The sequence below is a fragment of the Diadema antillarum genome, unplaced genomic scaffold (assembly GCF_040938485.1).
Source record: "Diadema antillarum isolate AM-2024a unplaced genomic scaffold, OU_Dant_1.0 seq00000230_RagTag, whole genome shotgun sequence".
NCBI classification, from domain to species: domain Eukaryota; kingdom Metazoa; phylum Echinodermata; class Echinoidea; order Diadematoida; family Diadematidae; genus Diadema; species Diadema antillarum.
This window is the reverse complement of record NW_027271280.1, coordinates 65,298-84,366: the sequence shown is the minus strand read 5'-3', so window position 1 is coordinate 84,366 and position 19,069 is coordinate 65,298. Positions and strand designations below refer to the sequence as shown.

At 39.1% G+C, this 19,069-nt stretch overlaps 1 protein-coding gene across 1 annotated transcript in view; it reads left to right on the top strand.

Moving 5' to 3' along the window:
* Positions 1–13,120, top strand: part of LOC139729256 (uncharacterized) — a 44,295-nt gene extending 31,175 nt beyond the window's left edge. Inside the window, exons 10-14 of the mRNA XM_071640186.1 lie at positions 1,006–1,163; positions 1,517–1,672; positions 2,045–2,201; positions 2,663–3,940; positions 12,963–13,120. Of these exons, the coding sequence (XP_071496287.1) occupies positions 1,006–1,163; positions 1,517–1,672; positions 2,045–2,201; positions 2,663–3,940; positions 12,963–13,120 (1,907 nt within the window). The remainder of the gene's footprint in view (positions 1–1,005; positions 1,164–1,516; positions 1,673–2,044; positions 2,202–2,662; positions 3,941–12,962) is intronic.
* The last annotated feature ends 5,949 nt before the right edge of the window (positions 13,121–19,069 follow it).

The window sequence follows — 19,069 nt, the reverse complement described above, 5'->3', positions numbered from 1 at the left end:
ACGCTCCGCGTAATTTCTACTTTTCCTTGTTCTATTTCCATTCCAAGAGAATTTGAATAGCTTTACGAATATGCATGACCAGTAGAAACCAGTAGAAACCAACTGGAATCAACTGGTATTATGGTAAATGGGTTTTAATCTGGAATGAACTGGTAAGCAAGCACAGTCAGGTACAATATAGCTTTCAAGTGTCACCAAACTGTTTACACACAAACTGACACACATGCACACACACAAGAGCACATACATGTACATACCTGGTCTACATAATAGTTTGCTAGTTGAAATGTCAACTGACTTCAATTTGTACCAACTGAATTCACTTACCACAATTTCACCACATCTTTAATTTTAAAGCATGTTTTAATGCTTTGTTTATAAATTTGTTAATGATTAAGCTGAAAAAAATACTGAAAAAATATGAATTGTATTTCAAATATGACAAAAATACCCCCTAAATATGTTATTTTTATTTTCAGAGTATTTTTTGAAAAATATGAATAAAATATGCTATTTTTAGAGTATTTTTCCAAAAAGAAAATCAAAAAATATGCAGTTTAAAAAAATACACAAAAAAATTTCCGTAAATATGTAATAAAAATATATTTTTCAGTTGGGAATAACGACTAGGGACGTGGCAGCTATAGAAAGGTTAAAATCTTCTGCGGGAAACAAAATTCGTGGCCACTGGCCGCGTTTGACAGGTGGCCGCTATACAGGATCTTTAACAGGGATTTTCTCTCGGGGGATTTTTCAGAGGTCATTATAGACAGGTTTGATTATAATATATATAAAATATTCAATAAATAATATACTGCATGTTGTTGTTTTTTATTCTAACCAAAATAATAAATTATGCTTTGCAGCATACAGCCCAGTTATCATTATTTGCACATAAATGGACAGTGATATGTAGGGCCTGAACTGAAGTATAACACACTTGATATGAGCTTCTCTCTTCGCCAATTCTGTTCATGCATTAATTCTCACATACACTTATTCAAGTTAATGCCTTGGAGTTGGAAAAGACTTTGAGTGAAACAAATGATGGGAGGTTGGACAAAGATGAGGAGTGCAGCGAAGAAGGTGTCAAACCTGTGAGACAAACGGAAAAGAGCATACTTGAGGAGAAAATAGCCAGTCTTCAGGAAGAACTCTTGCAGGTAAAAACTGATGAAAATTAGATTCAATCAATCAATGACTTACACATATTAGCAATATTTCCAAACTCCACGGAAAGGTTTTCTCCATGTACATTTGTATCTCTTACAGGGACAAACATTATGTTAAGAATATATGAATACTATATGAATTATGAGGCTTATGTTATGCATTTAGGAATTAAAGTACTGTAGAGTATCGAAAGCAATAAATGTCATCTTGCATAACAGCCTGAACTGCTCATTTTGATTAATCATTTGTAGATTGTTATACAGTATACCATCTCAGGCATGGTGAAAACAAATTTATATACAAAATTTCACAGAAATGCCTCCCCCCTTCTTTTATTCTTCAGGAAAGACGAATGAGAAGAAGACTAGAGGATGAAAATGCAAGCCTGCAGATACCTGTAGAAAACCCAGAAAGCAGTGATGGATCTGATCAAAAGCTGCATGTGGAAGCCAATGCAGAGGATGCTGTTATGCAGACAAAGGAACCTAGAGCTTTGAAAGTTGGTCATCAAACACACTGTACCAGTTTATCTGTGTCTAGGTTTCAGACAGTATCAAGGGCAGATGAGGATTGTAACTGTCTTTGTAAATATGCAATGATAGATTGACACTGGTGTATAAACTTGTGGCAAATCTATCATCTTCCCCTTTTCAAAGTTATATTTCAGGCAATTCTTCTCTCTTTATAAACAGATTTTGAAGGATCTGTTGAATACTTGACAAATTTTGCAATTTGCATTCGTCAAGGGGCTATATTTATCAGGAAAATTATCATGATAGAATAGTTCACCTATAATGGAAATATGCTACTTTCATTTCCCTGATGGCACAGATGTGTTACGCAGGTATGTTACATGGCTCTATACTTTCAGGTATGTTTAGAGCCTGATGAGACTGATAATCAGGGCAACCAAAGTCTGTCCTTGCTGCAAGAAAGGATGAAAGTCCTGGAGCAGAAGATTAAGAGTTTGATGGGAATAACATCTGGGGTGGAGATCAACAGAAGTGATGGAGCAGCAAACAAATCAGGTATTTGAGCCATAACACTGACCCTTGTGCTTGTTGTAATTAATGGACACCTCAGGCTTTTCTGTTCGACGATCTATATCAGTGACAGTCAATTACTGTAAGTGCAATCATGTAAAACTTGTGATTCTCCTGTGTTTGAGTAATATGTTTCTCATACCACTTGACAGTGTGTTGTGATGGAAAATTTACATATTATGAATCATTCTTGAAAATGCTTATGACATGATAATTGCTCAGACTGGCTCATTGATGGATAAATGCAATTTGTGATATGATTTTCATTGCTATTCATGATTTGATTTTCATGAGAGAGAGAATGAGACATCTGATTCAAATGTTAATGATTTAATAGGTATGTCTTGCCAGGCCTTCAAAGATATGCAAGTGAGTTCGTTTGAGGAAAGAGTGTCATATAATACGCAACATGGATTGCAAGTGATTTTCTTATGCATTTCTCATAGATTCATCAGTGACAGCTTCAGACAGTACGTCAGGAAGAGAAGAACCTTCAATGTCTAATGCTGCTACATTCAAGACTAATGTAAGACATTGCCCAAAGAAGGTGAAGGTGGTGACATGTGATACCAGAGACAGGTCCCTCCCCAAGCAAACGCAGCCAGTGCAAGAAAACTCAGAGTCCCGTAATTTTAAGGTACCACCTCGTCCGTTGACAAGATGCCGACCTCTTCAGCTGGTGCATGGCTATGTTAATGTTTGTGATTCATCAGAAAAGGAGCAAGTCTTACAAGGAAGAAAACGGAAGAGTCAACATGATTCCACAAAAGATGCTGTGAAACACACCAAACACTCATGCATGAATCAAGAGACACATCCATTTTTGCCCATCAATTCAAGAGAGAGAGTGAAAAACAGTCTTTATAACAAAGTCCAAGAGCGTGATTTTGTTAAGAGCCAGTTTAACCCAATATGTCAGGGACAGTTTGTCACTAAATCTAATGCATTGACAGCAAGACTTGGTGTTGGACAGTCTTCCAGTTATCACAGCCAAGTAGCAGAGAATCAGGAGGATGGTAACAACTCATCTGACACCCTTTCCATTGCTGACAGTGCTGTAAGCCGACTTGACATGCATCTTTCTCACCCAGCCAAGCACAGTATTAGATGCCAGCGGCCCAGCATCTCACCATCCAAAACAACTGGCCATGAAAACAATACCAATGACATCACACAATGTACCCACACACAGTTTTCTGCTGCTGCTGAAAACCATGTAGTGACAGGAGAGCCAAATGATTCTGAGGAAGTTGTAGAGTGCCTTCCTGCAAATGCCACTGATGTAAGCTGTAGGGATACTGCCACACTTGAATGTAAGCAAAAGATTGAGGAAAAGCCAAAGAAGACAACTCAGAGAACAGCTGCTGGAGAGATAGATGCTGAAATGGAAGCCAAACTGAGACTTGTCCCAAAAGTTATCCTGAAAAAAACTCCACTCAAAGTGAAGAACTTAAATATGTTTACCTACACGTATGATGAGCACCACAATTTGGATGACAATGAAGCCACTGTTAACAAGAATGAACAAGCATCACCTGAACCAGGACATGATAGACAGCTGGCAATGTCATGTTCCCCTGGCAATAAATGTACTTCTTCCAAGCACATCAAGAGTAAGAAGTGTTACACTGTCCGTTATGTACGTGGCAAAATCAGATGCAGCAAACTATATGGCTCCAGGGCATTCAGAAGTGGGTCATCACTATGCCGCAGTTCCTGTCCAAGTAAGGGTTTGAAACGTTCCATGCCTCTCAGGCATTCAGTATGCCATTTGTTTTCCTTTTTCCAAAATTCATGTTTCACTTTATGTCACGGTATTTTCCCTAGCTAGAATAACCGAAACAAGTGCTATTTAATGTTGGGAAGATGTCAGTATACAGCATATCTCGTGTGCATTTACATGGACCCTGCACATTTATTCCCAAATAGTGATCAAGCACACTGAACTAACATCATTGAGTTATTTTGCACATGGACAAACAAACCAACAAACCAACACTGATGAAAACATAACCTCCTCCCTTGGTGGAGGTAATTATTCTTGCAGTTGTACAAGTCCCAGTTCGTGAAGAAAAGCAGCAAAATACCTAGTACACAGTGTGGTTAGCATGTTTTTGATATGCTGGTTATTATATAATGGTGAAAATATGGACCCTCATAATTCATTCTGTTTGTTCATAAGATAGCAAACATTTGAATCTTGTTGCTCAAAGGAAAATAACATGCTGTGATGAGACCAATAGCAATGAGTTTTCTGTACACTTTTTTTTTTTTTGGGGGGGGGGGGGGGTCAACCAACTGTAAGCATAATGAAATAAATATGAAGACTTTAGGAGCAAAGCACCAAAGGGACTATTTTCCTATCTCTATTCTTGCAACCATGGAATCACAGTGGCATGGCATAGAGAGACTGCAGATATTTCAAAACCCACATGAAAATTTTTTCCCATTTGTATCCTATTCAATTGGATATGGATTTAAGGGCATAAGATACGAATAGTAATAACATTTTTATAGCATGTGCATGGTGATTCTAATCCATATGCCTGCTTTTCTCTGGAGAATCCCAAATCAGATACATTTCGCTAAATGTCTGTATATACTAATACCACAGTCTTCTCTCTTATTCCAGAGTTGAGGACATGGCTTCAATTTCAATCGTCCTTTCTTTGTCCGGGTAAGTATCTTTTTTGTTCTTTCTATTGTAAGTTAAAAAAACCAATCATTTTCATAACTCGCCTACATGTAGTGTTTAAAGGAGTACCTTGGAATCTAGGAATTACTCTGAGCTCAGGTTCACCAAACAGTGGGTTAATTTGTTGGTCTGTTCATTGCAAAATGTCGAGAATCATTCAGATTAAGTACTGCCTCAGTTCTTGAGCAATAAGTAAGCTAAACCTTTGCAAATGTGACCACTCTTATAGGTAGATGTCAAAAACACCTTTGTCTTCAGTATCAAGTAATCATTGCCATGGAACCTAAAATTTTCATAAAAATCATACCCAATGCTATGGATTAAACTTTTCTCTTGTTCTTAAAACAACTGAATGAAATTCAACATGTTATCAGTGTAATGTGTAATTGTGCAAAACACCATTTTTTGTGAGTGTCAAGAAATGCAATGTCATGATAACAGCATTCTGTACAAACCATATAAAATTCTGTGGGTCATACAAAATTTTGTGGATCAAACTAATCCAATTTTTTCAAGTGAGTCAAACAAAATCTGGCGCATCTGATGAGTTTAAAGCTAATTTATGGAAGACACTCTTTTCCAGAGTGGAGGAAAGCGCACTGCCATGGTAACACCATTTATGGTGTCAAAGTCAGATAAGAGGGGGAATGAATTTATAAAAAAATCCTTTTCAACATGTATGATGTCTAGCTCAATGTAAAATGTGCAAGATACATTTTCCAGAGTAGCGGACGAATGTTTCACAGAATTGGGTAAAAGGCACACGGATTGAACTACTTCTCCAGTTCTTAAACGATTCACAAGGAAGTTGACACACAAGCTTGTTGTACAATCATGCAAGACACATTTTTTTTTTTTTTTAGAGTACCAGAAAGTGCATTGCCATGATAACAATACATTTTGTGTCCCACATCAGGCAAAAATCTTGTAAATTGAAATTCCTCTTCAGTTTTTATGTAACAAGAAATGTGGCACCTATGATGATTGTGATATCAAGTTATGCAGCTCAAATATTTAGTAGCAAAAGTGCATTGCCATGGAAACAGTGCATTATGGCCTCCTAAATTGAGGAAAAATCAATCTTGCAGATGTAATTTCTCCAGTTTTTGAGCAGCATTATATCAAATTTGGTACACGTGTTGAATTTGAGGCAAATTTGTGCAGTACAAATTTGCAAGAGTGGCAGAAATGACATTGCCATGGTAACAGTGCATCATGGCCCCGTACTCAGGAATAGTAAGCCTTGGCCTTGTGGATGGAACTTCTCCATTTTATTTGTGGTTCAAAATAAATGTGGTACAAATGGCATTTGCCTTTTTTTTCTTAAAATGACAGAGAGTGTGTTACCATGGAAACAGTGCATTATCGCTCCTCAAATCAAGGAAAGGCCTTTCAGATTGAAATTCTCCCATATTTGTCGAGCCCACGGGAGGTGTGGGGAGACTGAGGGATCGCCTGCGGGGTCTGTCCGTCCGTCGTCCGTCCGTCGTCTGTCCGTCCGTCCGTCGTCTGTCCGTAACGCTACAAAAACTTGAATATAAACTCTCTACTGATGATTTCAATTTCAATCAAACTTGGAGGGAAGAGTGGTTATACAAAGTTACACATTTTACCAAACATCAAGGGCACCTTAAGGTCAAAGGTCACAGGCAGAGGTCAATGAACTTTAGGGCCCAATGTTAAGTTTTTAGGGCGCGTTTCGTTTATGGCTCGTAACTTTTGATGTGTCTGTCTGTTTGTGACCAAACTTAGACGGTAGATGTCCCTTGGGAAGTTGAAGGTTACCACAAGGTCAAAGGTCACAGACAGGGGCCAACAAACTTTTAGGGCCCAATGTTAAGTTTTTATGGCGCGTTTATGGCTCATAACTTTTGATCCCTTTGTCCATTTGTGACCAAACTTGGATGGTAGATGTCCCTTGGGGATGTGAAGGTCATCACAAGGTCAAAGGTCACAGACAGGGGTCAATGAACCTTTAGGGCCCAATGCATTTTTAGGGCGCGTTTCGATTGTGGCTCGTAACTTTTGATCCCCAAGTCCGTTTGTGACCAAACTTGGATGGTAGATGTCCCTTGGGGAGGTGAAGGTCATCATAAGGTCAAAGGTCACAGACAGGGGTCAACAAACTTTTAGGGCCCAATGTTAAGTTTTTAGGGCGCGTTTTGATTGTGGCTCATAACTTTTGATTCCTTTGTCCGTTTGTGACCAAACTTGGATGGTAGATGTCCCTTGGGAAGGTGAAGGTCATCACAAGGTCAAAGGTCACAGAAAGGGGTCAACAAACTTTTAGGGCCCAATGTTAAATTTTTAGGGTGCGTTTCGATTGTGGCTCATAACTTTTGATCCCTTTGTCCGTTTGTGACCAAACTTGGATGGTAAATGTCCCTTGGGGAGTTGAAGGTCACCACAAGGTCAAAGGTCATAGGCGGGTCAATGAACTTCTGGGAGTTAGAAAAATATTAATTTCTTGTACGCGAATGGGCGAGACACAATTTGGCACTTGCCTTGTTTTTTTTCTTGCTTGCGTAGCGGCAACAAAGCATAGGCATCACTTTTCCATTTTTGTGTACTCTTAAAGGGACTCTACAGTACTGGTTGAGGTGGGGATTCATGTTTTGAACATTCCTAAGTGAGATAATGAGAAACCTCTTACGTACCCAGGAATACTAAACCTTATGGATGGAACTTCTCCATTTTATTTGTGGTTCAAAATAAATGTGGTACAAATGGCATTTGCCATTTTTTTTCTAAGAGTGCCAGAAAGTGTGTTACCTTTGTAACAGTGCATTATCGCTCCTCAAATCAAGGAAAGGCCTTCCAGATTGAAATTCTCCCATTTTTTATGCCTCCGCCACGAAGAGGTGCCGGAGGCATTATGTTTTTGGGTTGTCCGTACGTCCATCCGCATCCGTTTATGCGATAACTTGAGTAATTTTGACTGGAATTTTACCAAACTTGGTCCAAGTATAGAATATGATAGGGCAATTACTTGATGAGATTTTGGGTGAAATCGGCTCAGGCCAAAGGTCAAAGGTCAAGCTCAGATCATGAAATTGTATTTGTTTACGCGATAACTAAAGACTGGATTAAGCAAATTTCACCAAACTTTGTCCGAGTATGATGTATGATGGGACAATTACTTGATTAGTTTTTGAGTGAAATCGGATAGAGGTCACAGGTCAAAGATCAAGGTCAAATCCTAAAATTTATCTGTTTACATGATAACTCAAAACTGGATGAAGCAGCTTTCACCAAACTTGGTCCAAGGATGATGTATGATTGGGCCATTAGTTGAGTAGATTTTAGTGAAATTGGCAAGAGGTCAAAGGTCAAAAGGTCAAGGTCAAATGCTAAAAATGTTGCTATTTCCCCCATATCTATGCAATGCCCAAAGGTATTTTCTTGAAACTTAGTGTAGACATGTACTACTGCGTAAAGATTCTCCAGAGAGAGTTTCATGTCATAAGGTCAAAAGTCAAAAGGTCAAAGGTGAGGTGAAAATGTTACAATTTCACTTTTCTCACAAATGGTTCAATGTATTTTCATGGAACTTGGTACATACGCATGTACTGACTGGCAGGGATTATCTAGGGAACTTAGGGGTCATTGGTCAATAGTCAGGGGGTCAAAGGTCAAGGTCAACTCCTCAAAATTGTACTATTTCCCTCATATACTAGTATATGCAATTCTTGCATTATTAGTTTCAAAACTTGATGTATACATGTATTTCCTAATGGAGATTCTCTGGGAAATTTCCAGCCAGAAGGTCAAAGATCAAAGGTTAAGGGTCAAAGGCCCGGTTTAAATGCAACAAAAAAAAAATCTATTTTGTACTGTTACACTCTTTCTTCATACCTTGAGAATTACTCAATGCACAAACTTATAAAAGGGTCGGTCAGAAGTCAAGTAAAAATCCTCAATTCCCCAAATATGTGTTCCTGCACTCTTGGACAATTATAGCAAACCCAGTTCAAGGAAAGTGAACATTCAAGATATTTCTGACAAACCTGTCATTTCAACATTTTGCCAGTTATGTGAAACTGTCATCACACATTGTGAAGACATTGTACTATACTCCTATTGGGAGAATTATGCATTATGGTGGAGGCATCAGTCGCCATAGCGACATTTCTTGTTTTTTCTTGCTTGTGTAGCGGCAACAAGACATAGGCATCGCTTTTCCATATTTGTAAAAGTTTCCACAACTTTGAGCTATGACCATCAAACTCATACCGCAGGTACATAACCTGACATTGCTGGTCAGGTTTGAATACATGTGAGGTCCAAGAAGGTCAAAGGTTCATGAACTTACAATGATAAACACTATATATATATATATATATATATATATATATATATATTTAGGTCCATCCTACTCACAAATTGCTATTTTATGCAGACGTGACGTTGCATGGCATTTTATATGATTAAGAAGAAATGTTGCACAAATGATGGCCATGACGAAAATTTGTGCAGGACAATTTATTAAGAGTAGCAGAAGTGCATTGCTGTGGTAACAGTGCATTATGGTCGAAAAAAAAATCAGGAAAATGCCTACCAGATTCAACCTCAAATCTTAGGGCACTTGTTGAACTTGATGCAAAGTCGTACAGGACAAATTTGCAAGAGTAGCAATAAGTGTTTTTCCATGGCATCAATGAACTGTGGTCCCGACATCAAGAAGAGAACCTTAACAGATTGCAGATTCTTCTCCAGTTTGAAAGGAGTTCAGAAGAAATTTGAAAGAAGTGGCGTAATATGAGTCATACAAGATGGGGCTTTTAGAAATAGCAGAAATTATGATGTCATGGTAACAGCTCATCCTGTACTGTTTAGTATTCTTGGCAGTGTACCTGTACTGTCTTTAGAATCATTTTACATGTCATTATGATTCTCATTATTATTATCACTATCAGTATTGTTATTATTTTCATTATTATGCTCTTTAATACCATTATTGTCATTACTACTGATCATGACAAGAAGTATGATAAGAAATACTCACCCTTCACCTGTGATGTTTTCACATCTTGAGTAGATAACATCGCATGAGTGATAATTACATTGCGTTGTATAACTTGCTCTCTGGTATTATCACCATGTGTATGAAGACATACTACTAGGATAAGCCAGTATATCTCCCTCAGAGTGTGTATCAGTTTTTGAGGCTACATGTATATGTAGATAAGTAATTGAGGAATACTTATGCAATATCCCATAAACAAACATCATGAGAGTTGCTGATGATCATTCAACACTTTATTGTATCCCCCGAACAGAGTTCGGAGGATACTATGGATTTGGCCTCGTTGCACCGCCTCGTCTGTGTCCGCCGCAGAGATTTTCTTGTGAGTGCTCTACTGGCTGCAGTTCTTCTTAGATCATCTTCAAATTTGGCATGAAGGTGTAAATGGTAAAACAAAGATGCCTATTGTTTTGGGGGATGTCGCCCTCGCTTGTTCTGTGTATGGGTGGTCATTCTACATGAAGAACACAGCAGTTTGTGGTGACGGTGCCCTCAGTGTTCCGACTTGGATGCCATGTCACATTTCTTGTTTGCGCTCTATCAGCCACATTTCTAATCAGATTTTCTTTAAATTTGGCAAAAAGATGCATTATAGTGAAAGAAAATGGCTATTTTTGTCCCCGCCGAACGAGTTCGAGCAGGGGACTATGAAACGGGCTCCGTACGTGTGTGTGTCCGTGTGTCCGTCCGTCCGTCCGTGTGTCCGTCCGTCCGTGTGTCCGTGTGTGCGTCCGTGTGTGATCAAAATCTTCAATTTGCTACTTCTCTGTCATTTATGAGCCAATTTTGATTCTGTTTGCTTTATATGATAGCACTACATGGGAGCTTTGAAACTTCTACACAGAATTTCAGTCGTGACCTTTGACCTTGACCTTTGACCTATATTGTACATTTTGCTACAAAATGCTACTCCTTCGCCATTTCTAACCCGATTTCGATTCCGTTTGCTTTATGTGATGGCACTAGGTGAGGGCTTCAAAACTTCTACACAGAATTTTGACCTTTGACTTCTTTGACCTTTGACCTTGATTTTTGACCTGTATTGTACATTTTGCTACAAAATGCTACTCCTTCGCCATTTCTAACCCGATTTCGATTCCATTTGCTTTATGTGATGGCACTAGGTGAGGGCTTCAAAACTTCTACACAGAATTTTGACCTTTGACTTCTTTGACCTTTGACCTTGATTTTTTGACCTATATTGTACATTTTGCTACAAAATGCTACTCCTTCGCCATTTCTAACCCGATTTCGATTCTGTTTGCTTTATGTGATGGCACTAGGTGAGGGCTTCAAAACTTCTACACAGAATTTTGACCTTTGACTTCTTTGACCTTTGACCTTGATTTTTGACCTATATTGTACATTTTGCTACGAAATGCTACTCCTTCGCCATTTTTAACCCGATTTCGATTCCGTTTGCTTTATATGATGGCACTAGTTGAGGGCTTCAAAACTTCTACACAGAATTTTGACCTTTGACTTCTTTGACCTTTGACCTTGATTTTTGACCTATATTGTGCATTTTGCTACAGAATGCTACTCCTTCGCCATTTCTAACCCGATTTCGATTCCGTTTACTTTATGTGATAGCACTAGGTGAGGGCTTCAAAACTTCTACACAGAATTTTGACCTTTGTCTTCTTTGACCTTTGACCTTGATTTTTTACCTATATTGCACATTTTGTTACAAAATGCTACTTCCGGCGGGGACATATGTTACGCACCGCGTAATTTCTACTTTTCCTTGTTTTTTGTGTGGTGGCGCCTTGGCTTGTTCCGTCTTTATACATGAAAAGGTAAATTTAACAAGGTCTGCTTGTGTGTGCAATGCTGGCCTTGTTTCTTGACCGATTTTTTTCAAACTCGGTATGTAAATGTATCATAACAAACGTAATCAGAAAAACTGACCAGAAATGAATATTTGGTGGAAAATTGAGCAAAGAAAATGGGATTTATGGAATCCCATTTTCTTTGCTCAATTTTCCACTAATAAATGTATCATAGTCAAATCTATACACCTATACCTATTGATAATGCTGCCCTCACTGTTCCACCTTGTACAAGATCAAAGGTCACCCTGATCATGTCAAAATTTGCAAAAATGCTTGATTGTTACTCACTGGATTTTACTCAGACTTGCTAAGGAGGTGTATGGGTGGTCATTCTACATGAAGGACACAACAGCTGATGGCGCCCTCATTGTTCCGACTTGGAGGCCATGTCACATTTCTTGTATAATTGCTCTATAAGCCACATTTCTTGTCGGATTTTATTCAAACTTGCTATGGAGGTTTGTGGGGAGTTATTCTAGGTAACATAAGTTTCCATTGACAGCACCCTCATTGTTCCGACTTTTAAGGATGCCATGTCATATTTCTTGTATGTGCTATACTACATGTAACCTCATTTCTCATGGGATTTTATTCAGACTTGCTAAGGATCGGTGAACAGATGGTCATTCTACATGTACATGTAGGACACAACAGTTTGTGGTGGTGGTGCCCTCAGTGCTCCACCTTGGATTCCAGTCACATTTCTTGTGCATGCTCTATCAGCCACATTTCTTGTCGGATTTTATTCGAACTTGCTATGGGGGTTTATGGAGAGTTATTCTAGGTAACAAAAGTTTTCATTGCCAGCGCTCTCATTGTTCAAACTTTTATAGGATGACAAGTCATATTCCTTGTATGTGCTATGATACCAGCCTCATTTCTTGTCGGATTTTATTGTATCCTGCGACAGTTGCCATATTATACAACATTCTGGCCTAAAAAGTAATCCAGATGGGGTATGGGAGACGGGTTCGGGGGATACATGTGCTCGAACGGGTCTCCTGTGTGATTGCTCTAGTTTCATCAATTTGTTTTATCAGTATTTGAAGACTTGATGTAGCTGTCTATCGCGTTAATTACATACATGGCACTTTAATGGCATCTTTGGTCAAAAAATGTATAGAGAGGAAGGGAACAAAAGGAAAAACAAAACAAAAATCTCTTCTGTATGTGACATGTTAATTTTCTAGGCTGTACCCCACCAAGAAGTAGCCCTCTTCTTGACAGTCATACTCTGATGCCTTGCCTCAGGACAAACCAGGCAGCGCTGTGCAAGAACCACAGAAGACTAGATCAGGCCATCACACAGTATGTTGACAGGAAGAAAAATGACCTAGGACTTTTGTGAGTTTTCCCAATCTATCCAAAGAGCCTTACAATGGAGTGAGTAGATTTCTAGATTAATTTTCACTTTTAAGATTGCAGCATTTATGTGTATGTGCCTGCAAACTTTGAAGTCACTTACATGTACATTGAAGCAATATGCGAGTTGATCTAAAAGCCCTGTATATATCTTATTTTCTAGTCATTCATTTAATTTCTTTGATGGAGATTGAAATCATCTGAAAGCAATGAACTCAACATGTTGCATAGAGCTTAAGTGCACCAGTGAATAAAAACATAACGTGTCAGTGATCGAAACCTTATGTGCTGGAAAAAAAAATCAGAGAAAAGGGTAGAAAGCAGCATTTAAAATGCCATTTTGTTCTAAATGTGTCACAAAAATCAGTACCTATGTGCATGCAAAGATTGACCAGTACTTCAGTTTTCAAATCTGTTTCATATTTATGCAATGTATGTCATTCTTTTTTCATGAAACTTTAATGTATTATATTTATATTGCTAGGGATTGGTATAATATTGATTGCAGTATGTGGTTATTCCTCTCTGCTAAGAGGATATTTCTTTGAGATTCTAGACTTCAGATTTATACTTTTAAAGATACAGTGGTTGCATTCAAGCTGATGAAAGGTTGATTCTCATCTGACCACCACCATCCACAAGTGAATGTGCTATTGGCAACTTATACCTAAGTACAAGTACCTTGTGGTTTAATTTGTAAATGTGCCATCCTGACTGTTTAGTCAGCACTCTATGGAGATTGTTTGTTCTAATTCTGTTGTAGTACACATCAAATATTATACTGAGGAGTGGAGAAAATTCCCAGTAAGTTTTACAAGTTTCATTAGTAGTCTTTTTCATGTGCATATGCACAAGCCTTGCCTTAGTCCAAACATATACTAGTATGTGTGTTTTGTTCCAGTACTGTAGGTGATAAAGATAAAATTGATACCACACCACACACATACAAACACAGGCAGTGTACACTCTGCGCTGCATTGTGCATGCATTGTGCCTGTGCGAGCGCTTTGTGTTGTGCTTTGTTTTTTATGTACTGTATTGTTTTTAAAGCATTTTTATTGATTTCAATCAATGGTAACTCTAGATTGATAAAACGGGGCCCTGGTGTCGTAAATGCATTTGAATGCATATGAGAAACTTGCTAAATTTTCAACTTGATGAGCTCAAATGTATTTGTCATTAGGCCTACAAAAATTTGTACAGTGGAAACTCGATATAACGAGATGGTCGGGACCGAGTCATTTTCCTCGTTATAGCCGATATCTCGTTATATCAGTAGGCATAAAAGAAGGCATAAGATAATGACATTAATTTGCACATGTGGGACTACCCATCATATTTCAATCAATACTGAAAACTTGATATTGTGTGTGAGGGAATTACTCACCTTTATGGGTAAGAAGATGTTTTTGCCAAGGAAATCCAATATCAAGAATGTGTTTCTTATCAATTGTAGATGTTTGCCCTAACAAAAAAGTCCTGTGGTACTCCCTGTGGTACTTGTCGGTACCACACAATGTACCACACACTTGTAATATTACCACAGGAACTGTGTGGTACTGTACCACAGGCTTGTAGGGTACTCCCTGTAGTACTTGTCAGTACCACACAATGTACCACATAAATAAATGTTACCACAGGAACTGTGTGGTACTGTTTTACAGGCTCATGTGGTACTCCCTGTGGTACTGGTTGGTACCACACAATGTACCACACAAATATATGTTGACACAGGAACTGTGTGGTACTGTGTCACAGGCTCGTGTGGTACTCTGGGATGTACCACAGGGCAGTACCACAGGACATTACCACAAGACAGTATACACACAAATTGTCCTGTGGTATTTTGGGACGTATACCACACAACAGTACCACAGGACAGTACCACATGAATTGTCCTGTGGTATTTTGGGACGTACCACAGGAGAGTACAACAGGAAAGTACCACAGGATAGTACCACAGGACAGTACCACACGACTTGTTCAGTGGTATTTTAGGACGTACCACAGGACAGTACCACAGGGCAGTTCCACAGGACAGTACCACAGGAAAGTACCACAGGATAGTACCACAGGACAGTACCACAGGAATTGTCCTGTGGTATTTTGGGACGTACCACAGGACAGTACCACAGGATAGTACCACAGGACAGTACCTCACGACTTCTCCTGTGGTATTTTGGGACGTACCACAGGGCAGTACCACAGGGCAGTACCACAGGACAGTACCACAGGACAGTACCACAGGAAAGTACCACAGGATAGTACCACAGGACAGTACCACGCGACTTGTCCTGTGGTATTTTGGGACGTACCACAGGGCAGTACCACAGGACAGTACCACACGACTCGTCCTGTGGTATTTTGGGACGTACCACAGGACAGTACCACAGGGCAGTACCACAGGAAAGTACCACAGGAAAGTACCACAGGCAGTACCACAGGAAAGTACCACAGGACAGTACCACACGACTTGTCCTGTGGTATTTTGGGACATACCACAGGGCAGTACCACAGGACAGTACCACAGGAAAGTACCACAGGATAGTACGACAGGACAGTACCACACGACTTGTCCTGTGGTATTTTGGGACGTACCACAGGGCAGTACCACAGGACAGTACCACAGGGTAGTACCACAGGACAGTACCACACGACTTGTCCTGTGGTATTTTGGGACGTACCACAGGACAGTACCACAGGGCAGTACCACAGGGCAGTACCACATGACTTGTCCTGTGGTATTTTGGGACGTACCACAGGACAGTACCACAGGGCAGTACCACAGGGCAGTACCACAGGACAAAACCACAGGAAAGTACCACAGGATATTACCACAGGACAGTACCACATGACTTGTCCTGTGGTATTTTGGGACGTACCACAGGACAGTACCACACGAATTGTAATGTGGAATTTTGGGACGTACCACAGGACAGTACGACAGGAATTCCTGTGGTAATTTTCGATGTATACCACAGGTGAGTACCACAGGAACTGTCCAAAATCCCACATGAAAATCATAATATGGTGCTATTCCTACCAGAAGTACCACACAGCAAATTAAATTCGTAAGTACCACAGAAAAATGCTACAGGATATTTTTTTTTCTTAACATTTTATACCAGAGGACTATCACATCAGGAGAATATCAAACAGCAGTACCACACAGGAGTACCACACAGGAAAATTGTAAGGCAGAATCAACTGAAATTTGTAACAAAAATACAAACAAAAAAGCACATATTAATATTCCTCAATTAATTGATAGATGAGTTATGCTGTGAATTATAACAATTGATTTGCCATTACTTATCCTATCCTATACTCCTACAGTATTACCTATTTAGTGAAAGTGCTGATGTAAAGCATGAGAAATTTCATAAGGACTTCTGTGGTACTCCTGTGGTACTCCTGTGGTACTCCTGTGGTACAAATTTTTACATAGCTCATGAATATTCATAAAAAGCACTCTAGATTTTAGAAAATACATATATGACTTAAAAAGTCAAAGTATTAATGATGGAACTTACTTTGAACTTTATGAAAGATTGTCTAATTATGTTATGTTATTCCCAATATCATAGATATTGTTATGAAAGTGTAATTTCATATCTTGATAATAAAGTATAATCGAGTTAGTAACCATGCCTTAATGCTTTACGGATAGACGGCCATATATATATGTACTGATAGGGTCGATGGCTACCTAGGAATAGAATATGACTATATAGATCTAATATAGGACTAGATTGGCACTTGGCCATTAGACTCTCGTTTGAGGTTATATGTTAGGAGTAGGACAGGTTATTAAGTAGGGCCATGTTTGTCCTAAAATCCATCACTCACCTATCAGGAATATTCCTTGAAATGTGGCTAAAATTCTCCCAGATTTTTTTTTTGATCTATCCTGTGTGGTACTCTCCTGTGGTACCATGGAAATGCTGTGTGGTACTGCCCTGTGGTAATGCTGTGTGGTAATGATCGACTTGTGGTACTGTCCTGTGGTACTGTCCCAAAATACCACAGGACAGTTCCTGTGGTACTGTTCTGTGGTACTAGTCCTGTGGTACTGCCCTGTGGTACGTCCCAAAATACCACAGGAATTCCTGTGGTACTGCCCTGTGGTACGTCCCAAAATACCACAGGAATTCCTGTGGTACTGTCCTGTGGTACTGTTCTGTGGTACAGGTCCTCTGGTACTTTCCTGTGGTACTGCCCTGTGGTACGTCCCAAAATACCACAGGAATTCCTGTGGTACTGTCCTGTGGTATGTCCCAAAATACCACAGGACAATTCCTGTGGTACTGTCCTGTGGTACTGTCCTGTGGTACTTTCCTGTGGTACTGTCCTGTGGTACCGTCCTGTGGTAATTACCACAGGAGTACCACAGGACTTTTTCGTAAGGGTGAATTTGTAAATTTATATAGCTTGCGATTGTATCAAGATCGCCTGTGGATTGGTATGTGGTTATCGTATGGGTGTGTGTTGTGTGGAAAGCTGGAATATGGTCTGCACAATGCTGTGTGTGTATGTGACACATTCTGGATGTACATTATGACTGCGTGTGTGTGAAGACGGGGAATTCCCTAAGTAGAAGGCCAATCACAGCATCAGATTGCCTCACACCTGCTAAACGTCATGATGATGTCATGTATACATATGGCCGTCCCACCACATTTTCTGCATGTATCAGTGTGCGTGCACGCACACACACTTCACACGTACAACATGCAGTGCTAGCTGGAGTGCATTGAAGAAAATGATTATGTGTGTACAAGACAGTTTTTGGCGCATCAAGCTTTACAATCAAGGAAGATGATAGCACAGGCGAAGCACAGCTTTACCGAAGGCATTTTGCTTTACCTCGCTATAGCAGGTTTGATTTACTATGTTTTTCTTTGTTTGGAAGTCACAAAATTTATCTCGTTATAGCAGTTATTTCGTTATAGCCGATCTCGCTATAAGAGTAGCATTTTACATAGACTTGTGTGGAAGGAAACTTGGGACCGAGAAAATTTCCTTGTTATAACCGATATCTCGTTATAGCAGTGTTCGTTATACCGAGTTTCCCCTGTATATACTTTACCTATGTACAATTGTAACCACCCTATACACCAGTTTTACAATACAGGGTATTATTCAGTTGCAAGATTATACTCAACATAATGTGTTGTGTGTCTTTATCCATTGTACAGTGGATATTTTTGTGTTTAATACCCCTTCTAAATCTGATTCAATTGTATGTCAATCCATCATTTCATGGAAGATGATCAATGCTCGATATTGTGGGTGGGCCATATGTTAATGTGTACCATAATATGTCATATATCACAAAGATGAGGAGACATATTTCTGACACTTCAACTTTGGTACGCAAACTGCACTCTGACATATTACAGTGTGTGGTATTATGATGCCTGGAATGCTTAATATTATAATAACCATATTTGTTTTTTAAAAAGTAACATATTACATTGTATTTGACTTGTATTATGTAATTCCCATACGTATTTCAAAAATGAATTCTTTAGATGAGTTTGGCAAATTACATGCTGTAGTTTAGTATTCTGAATAATGTTTTCTAGCTTATCAATTGCAATGTACACTGTGACAGTGTTTTGAGATTTGTTTATACCAGTATATGTGTGTATACATGCAGTATATGTGTGCTGAGTGTGTGTGTGACTGACTCTGCTACACATAGTACAGAAAGTCTTTTCAGCCTGATCTTACAATTGCATCGAAAATATGTTGGCTTTATAGCAAGATTGATTTTGACATTTGACATTTTGACATTCTCACAGTAATCCTTCCATATTTATGTGAAACTCGAAGCATAAAATCAAGTGCATTGTATAAGTAGAATTCTTGAGACACTTTTGTAATGTACATTGATTTCCTTCCTCCCCCTCCAAGCCACCCCCATGTGAGA